At 38.6% G+C, this 6,951-nt stretch overlaps 1 protein-coding gene across 2 annotated transcripts; it reads right to left on the bottom strand.

The window, feature by feature from the left end:
- cist1 (colon, intestine and stomach enriched 1) lies at window positions 1-4,415 on the bottom strand. 2 transcript variants are annotated; one of them, XM_080506914.1, is made up of 4 exons: window positions 4,024-4,415; window positions 3,111-3,274; window positions 1,973-2,029; window positions 1-268 (listed from the first exon to the last, which is right to left on the bottom strand). In XM_080506914.1, the coding sequence occupies exons 1-4, from the start codon at window positions 4,394-4,396 to the stop codon at window positions 224-226; spliced, it is 639 nt and encodes a 212-aa protein (XP_080363040.1). In that variant the 5' UTR covers window positions 4,397-4,415; the 3' UTR covers window positions 1-223. The 2 variants fall into 2 exon arrangements, with proteins under 2 accessions (XP_080363040.1, XP_080363041.1); XM_080506915.1 differs by lacking the exon at window positions 1,973-2,029.
- Window positions 4,416-6,951: the final 2,536 nt, after the last annotated feature.

The following is a 6,951-nucleotide window of genomic DNA, read 5'->3' as shown; positions in this document are numbered from 1 at the left end:
GTCAAATCTGAGACAAAAAATGTCCGCAGGCATTGACAAAAGTGCAATGTAAAGAGGTATGAGCACGTGAAGAAAACATGGAACATCCTCCCTTTGTGTGCCTGAAGTTGTTCTTGCTGCTGGATGAGACAACATGTCTGTGTTTTCTTCTGTCCAGACGCATCGATGTTGGGAAGCAGGCTGGCACCCTGCTGGCTGTTGGTGCCTTATGAGAACGTCTGTTTCATTTTGAGTATTGAGCAAAAGGAGAATCCTCAGTCACTTTGCCCTGAAAACACAAGACAAAACATCATTAAAAAAAAAAAATGTTAAAAGAAGCATACAGGTCATTCCGGTTGAGCTCAGGATCTCAGTTTGCATTCACAACTGGAATGATAATTACTTACTTTACTTCTGAAGCTTCCCAGTGTTCAGAGTAGGAATGTAATATTTATAATTAATACACTCATGCAAATGTTACTACACTCATACACTCCCATGAATTTTGCAAATGAATTACTGAGAAAATCAATATATTGAAAAGACACAGCTTTTTCTTAAAAGGTGCTTTTAGATAAATCACTCATATTTGTTTACCACTGCTGTTAAATGTGTCTTTCAGCTGCTTCCTTGTCTCTTATCAGTTCATCTTAATTCAAATATTTATAAAGTGAGAAAAAAATATTCAGTCAGAATAGGTTGACTTTTGACACATTTTGTATTGCTTTGTGCTTTACTCAAACGTGGTCAATTATTTTGTAATGCAGGCTCATACTGATGTTAGTGCATACAATTTAGTTTAAATGTATAATAGTTTTACAATAATTCAAATAATACACAATTTTGAAAACGAAATAACCAAGTGTTTCAGAATTTTTTACACCATTTACACTTTGAAGAAAACAATGTTCTGATGACACACTCCTCAAGCAATAGGAATAATAGCTGTTTATTATATCACACTTTTTTACAGTTCCTTTTTTGTTGAACAAAGTTATTCTTGCTCAATGCTTGTTTTTCACTTTGCACGCTTTCAAGCCACTCTTAGACAAAACATTACTATTATTAACAATATCATTATCACAGATACTACAGAAATCAGTAAATAAATGCACATCTTATTTTTGGTGAGAAAGGGAATCTTGGTCATACTGTTAAACTTGGCTTGTAAATAATTTATTAACTCTGTTAGTTATGCTTCCCTAATTCTGTGCTTATTTGTCATAATCTGCTGCTTTTGTTTCATGTCGCTGGTCTTTTATTGTCTGAAATGCTCTTTCCATTGACGTAAAGCACACTTTGTTCTAATGCGGCACAATATCCGGAAATATTTTTACTGCAACAATAATTGTGAAACAAAGTTAATCTTTAACCTCCTCACTTTCTTTTTCTACAGAAATTGTCCAGAAAAAAAAAAAAAAAGAAGTTCATTATGAAATGCCAAGTGGGTGGTGTCACATTGCATTGCTCTGAAAATGTCTTTGTGTTCTATTGACGTGCATTCATTTCAATTCCTAGGAAAGCTGTTGCATTGGACTTGTTTGCACAGGTGTTCTCTTAAATGGCTTGCGTCTTGTCTGCACGTTCACCTGAAACGCTATCTGAAGACTCCGGGATGATGACGGTGTGGGAATAGCTGCTGACGCACTGATGCGATGTTAATGATAAGCTTTCATGCCAACAGAAATATCTTCGTCATGACATGCTTGGCTCACTACTGTTATGTGGGGTTTTTTCCCCACAATGAAAAGCAGACTTCTTGTTAGTGTAAATGGAAGTGGAATCTTCGGACTGTAGAGGAGTAAAGAAGGAACATGGACAAGGAAAACAAATGGTATTCAGAGTACCTGCCATGACCTGTCAGGTTTGACGGTTTATTTACTTGCGCATGCCACTCCATGTCTGTACCAAAATTAGTACGTGTGGCCCCCTGCTGGTAGAACTACTGGAACAGTCACTCACACCGGAAAGGACTTATCATCATAGCACTTACTGTATATCTGTATTTCTTTATTCGCACCAGCTTTTTCAGAGAATATAGACATCGTGGCTGTAGAAACATAAACTGTTGAAAAGAAATGTGTGCTATTTCTAATTGAAGATGACTTTGATACCATTTTCTTTTAAACAGTTTACATTCATACCAGCAAAACTATAATAATGTGAATAAAATGAGTGTGTATATGATAACAGTGTTCACCAGAGGACGGCCAGAAGGTAAATATGAACCTCGCTTTAACTACAACTAGTAGTTGACAAATAAACCAATGGCCTTTAAAACATTAAGCAAATTATTTGATATATTATGATGCTGCTATGAATTACATTTTCTTATATCTCCTCATATATGTTTTATTGCTTATTTTACTATCATGCTGCTCCTCTTTGTAGTATGCAGGCCGGCTCCAGAGAGTCTGAGCAGAGACAGGACTGAGGCAAATGGTAGGCCAAATGTTACACCATATATTTCCTGTTTGGCCTTAAGGAAGTTAGGAGGTGTCAGAAGTGGGACCACAGATGCTATGGCATCAGTGATGTTTATTGTTGTGAACTAATGAGTGGCATATGTTGCTGACCATATAAGAGACAGAGTTTCCTTTGTGTGTCAGAGTTGCATATTGGAAGTCGCTTCTCTCACCCTGTCCTGTCATCAGCTTTTGATTTTTTTGATGTCATCCTATTCGATATTAAACATTTTTTAACCAAACGAAGAAGCATCGTTGAAGCCTGTTTTATCTCCAGCTTCCATCCAGCACTGAAGTTCCCTTCAGCTAACAGTGACAAAACAATAATAGAGAACACATATTGTTGCAGAAAATGCAATGTTAACTCATATATTGAACCATTTGGCAGACCTCTCATGAGCAGCAAAGGCTGATGGATAGATATAAAGTTAAACTTGTATGTAATTGAACGGAACAGAATATGTTGATATTTATTTATTTTGCACATAGAAATATTACCTAAATTTACTTCATTAAAAAACGTAGTTGTATCTACAGCCTCTGAGTTACATACCCATGTCAAGACTGTAAATAATTGTAATCGTGCGTGTGTGTACATGCACGTGGTTGGATAGATAGATGATCTGTTATGATGTAAAATGCAGTGTTTTGCATTCTCTGACTCACCAGGGGCACATCCTCCAGCCTCTCAAAGTTGGATCTGGGTGACTGCATACATTTTATTGCAGCAACCACTATCACAAGGACAAAGATGACACAGAAGATGCAAATTACAGCCACAAGGCCGGGGTTTTCTTCCAAGTCGCTCTTTCCCCAGTCTGCTGAATGAGCTGCCAGTGAAACAAAAAACACAAACATTACATGTGATTTTCACACACCAAAATCTTTTTTTTTTTTTTTGAGTAATGAAACAAAACCAATCCCTTTATCTTCTACACCCTTTTACCCCACTTAAGGCAGGGTACATTCTGGACAGGTCACCAGTCCATCACAGACAAACACACATAATCACATTCACCCCTATGGTTAATTAAGAGTCACTAGTAATTCTCAAAGCATGCTCTTGTACTGTGTGAGGAAACCAGAGTGCCAAACTACACAGGACACTCTATACAGAAAACCCCAGACTGGAAACCAGAAATGTTCCCACTGTGACTCCACAGTGATAACCACTACTGAAAGTCAGGGATTTAACAAGTTCGCAATAAGAATTGAAATTAAGAAACAACTGGAGCCCCACATAACCTGCAGAACAATGACCAACAACGTCCTCACCCAAGTCAACATAGAGATGAAAGTATGCCTATTAGGTCAACATTTTTGTGCGCTTCACTTCAAGACATACACAAATTCTTGATATCGTCACCTTCTTGAAATAATTGCCCATGTCATTTTTTGAGGAAAAAACTTTTTTGTGTTTCCTGAAAAACGTGAGAAAAAAAATGACGTTGTCGATTATTTTAACAAGGCGACGATATGATTGCTTCGCGAGATGCACAAATGCTGTTATCAGATTTGCCCCAAAGATTCCCCACTTCCTCACTTTGACAGAGCTCAGTAACATTTGAACATGTCTGACCTGAGTCAGGTGAGTTTGTTGTGGTATCTGCAACAGTGACCTTCGTGGAGACTGATGCAGCTGAAAGTGTTGCGTCTTGAGAAACTGTGTCCTCTGGTGTCTGTTCTGTTGTCTTGGTAGAAAGAGTGCTGTGGTCTGCCCCCTCTGTCCTGTCGGATGTTTGTGTTGAAGTTGCAGCAGGAGTGACTGCCACGGTGGTCTTTTGTGGTGGTGTTGTTGTTGTTGTTGTTGTTGTCTGAGGTTGCGGTGTGTTGGAGGTGGCTTGTACAGCGGTAAATCTATCCGGAGTGGTGAGGCGTGCTGTGCTGGCGGGGGCCTCCGTCCCCTGACCAGCTCCAGAGGGAGTGCTGCTGCCTGAAACGAGAAACAGCATGAAGAACTACATGCTGATTCAAATCATTCACACTCGATTAAGATAACACAAGTGGCACCCTAACAGGTTTAAAAAGCAAATGGCATACTTTAGATGTCAATCTAAAAGTAGAGGCGACCAAGAGACCAACTCTATTTTAAGATGATTTCAGTGTTTGGCGGCGGCACGAGCGGGGCAGCTGGTACAGCAACAGCGTGGTTTGTTTAGCAGATTAACTTTGGTGTCTGTCAGCTGTGAGCAGCACATGAGACAACAATAATGTTTTACACCTGGGGTGACGTGACAACTGTCAGGTAGTAGGAAGACCCGTACGTTCAGATTCAGATTCAAGTGAAATGAGACGTTGTCTTTTACTATCATATTCTATCTTTTCAATCATAGGATTACAGGGATATCTTGAGGAGTTGTCAGTTTGTTTTACTTTATCACCAATCAAACGAGCATACAGCGACAGTGAACATACCACAACAGCAGAAATGGCAGAGACAGGTTACAGTCTGTATTTTGGGAAACAAAAAAGCAAGCTGACTTGACTCATTGCGAAAATAACAATACAACTTAAAGCTCTAATATCCAAAGAAACCTGAGTTTTCATTTAATTTCCACTAAGTGTCACAACTAAACATGGTGGAAAGTGAAAAGAGGAACAAAATGGCTATATGGTGGAAAAAGTGTTCTATATTCACTGAACAGTTGATGGATTCAAAAAATAGTTTCAAATGTATTAGAGATGATTGACGCATGATTGTGACAGTAAATAAAACAGTAGGTTTGGACAATGTCTCTGATCTAAATATAGACAGGATACAATGATTGAAAACTTTATTATTGATACAATAATGTATATTTCATGCACAACACACAAGCATATCAACAATATTTCATCTATTTTTTTTATAGTTCTAAAATTCATTTTAAAAGACTGTGTGATTTGATGAAAAGCTGATTTTGTTTGGGGGGGGGGGGGGTGAAGTTAAAGTAGATCTGGATTGATTTGTCTGTTAATGGAATGCGTTCTGTGGTGACAATGATGTGTACTTCCTTCAGATCCGATTAGGCAATGTTGGCTTTGTAGTGAGTTTTTAACGAAGTAGAATTATCAGTCTGTCAGGTAATGATTTCTCTTCACTGGCGCTGCAGGTTGGCTTTGTTTACATTTGCATTCATGGAAGTGTTAGTAGAAGTAGCAGCCACAGCAGGTTCAACTCAGGATCAGCACTGTGATTACATATTTACCCTAAATATTACCACTAATCCTGCCCTGACCTTAGCTTATACATTTACAATTTAACAAAGGTTGAAGTGTTTTTAAATTTGATAAAGCAAAAAATTTAATAAAAAGAATACATCGATGGTGATTTATAATTGGACACTTAATGGGTCAAAAGCTTGATGCATGACGTTCAACTTTTGACATATTCCCGACCTCAAAATATAACTTCATATAAGTCTTTTGACCATTTGAACATGTATAAGCAGTGACCTGCACCAAATGCTCAAACCCTCTCACAGTGGATCATTTCCTGGATGCATACATTTAAACATATACAGGAGATTTTTGACATAACATTAGAAACCCTAAATATACAGTACACACGGCTCCAACGGGTTGAAATGACATGTGGAAACTTACCAGTGCAGAGAATCACTGCTGACAGGAGCACCGGGACACGAATCAGGCACATCGCTGCAGTCATGGTGGGAGAGGAAATGGCTGACAGTCATATCAGTGAACCTCAAACGTGCACAGGTGACATCCTTGACTGCAGGATGTATTGAATGTCTGAGGTGGGGCACTCTGAATGCGAGCTGCAACATATTAATGGCACGACTTGCTTCTGGCAAGTCAGTCAATATTTAATCAAGGTGTATTTGCCTTAAGCGCCATCGCTCCTACTGACAGCTGCTGATCAACATTTTTACACCAGAAACGACCTTTACTCACGGACACTCGGGGAAACGGTTTCCTGCTGCACAAGGTCTTCCTGCTGAAGGACGTTTTATGTGCAGCATTGATACTGGGCATCTTTTTCACTGTTCATGTTGGTCACTGCAATGCAATTTTATCCAGTCATCCACCGCTCTTCTACACTGATACGTCTTGCTTTAGTGTTGTGGTGGCAAAGTCTGAGAATAAACACGAGGCCACTGTGCACATAATCACTGTATGACATCTCGAACATATTCATAGTTTCAGGAGCTGGAAATATATATGTCAAAGCAAATACAGGTTTTAATGGTAATGAATCTGTGTTGAAAATATAAAAGCAATCATTATTGTCGAGAAACTAGAACTACCTGTATTTCTGGGGTGAAATATAAAGTGACTGAAAAGAAAAAAGTGCCAAAGACTGCTCCTGCACAGCCTATCGAAAAGAAATAAACATACAAACTAAATTCAACATACAAAATAACTGAATCTAATCCTGGGTGTCAGAACAAAGCTGTTAAAATGTCAATGCAATGTTGATGCTGAGTGTTGCTCTATGAAGAGGTGACGCCGAATAATTGGTCATTCGGATTAGATCATCGTCCCTTAGCATTCCCTTTATATT

Source organism: Blennius ocellaris, assembly GCF_963422515.1.
Source record: "Blennius ocellaris genome assembly, chromosome: 12".
Taxonomy (NCBI): domain Eukaryota; kingdom Metazoa; phylum Chordata; class Actinopteri; order Blenniiformes; family Blenniidae; genus Blennius; species Blennius ocellaris.
This window is presented reverse-complemented; position numbering and strand designations above follow the sequence as displayed.

Excerpts from the sequence above, each read along its gene's own strand:
- cist1 (XM_080506914.1), bottom strand. The coding sequence starts at position 4,396 with ATGCTGTTTCTCGTTTCAGGCAGCAGCACTCCCTCTGGAGCTGGTCAG. Across the intron at positions 3,275-4,023 it reads AACAAACTCACCTGACTCAG|CTCATTCAGCAGACTGGGGA; the intron begins GTCAGACATGTT and ends TTTCACTGGCAG. Across the intron at positions 2,030-3,110 it reads GGCTGGAGGATGTGCCCCTG|CCACGATGTCTATATTCTCT; the intron begins GTGAGTCAGAGA and ends ATGTTTCTACAG.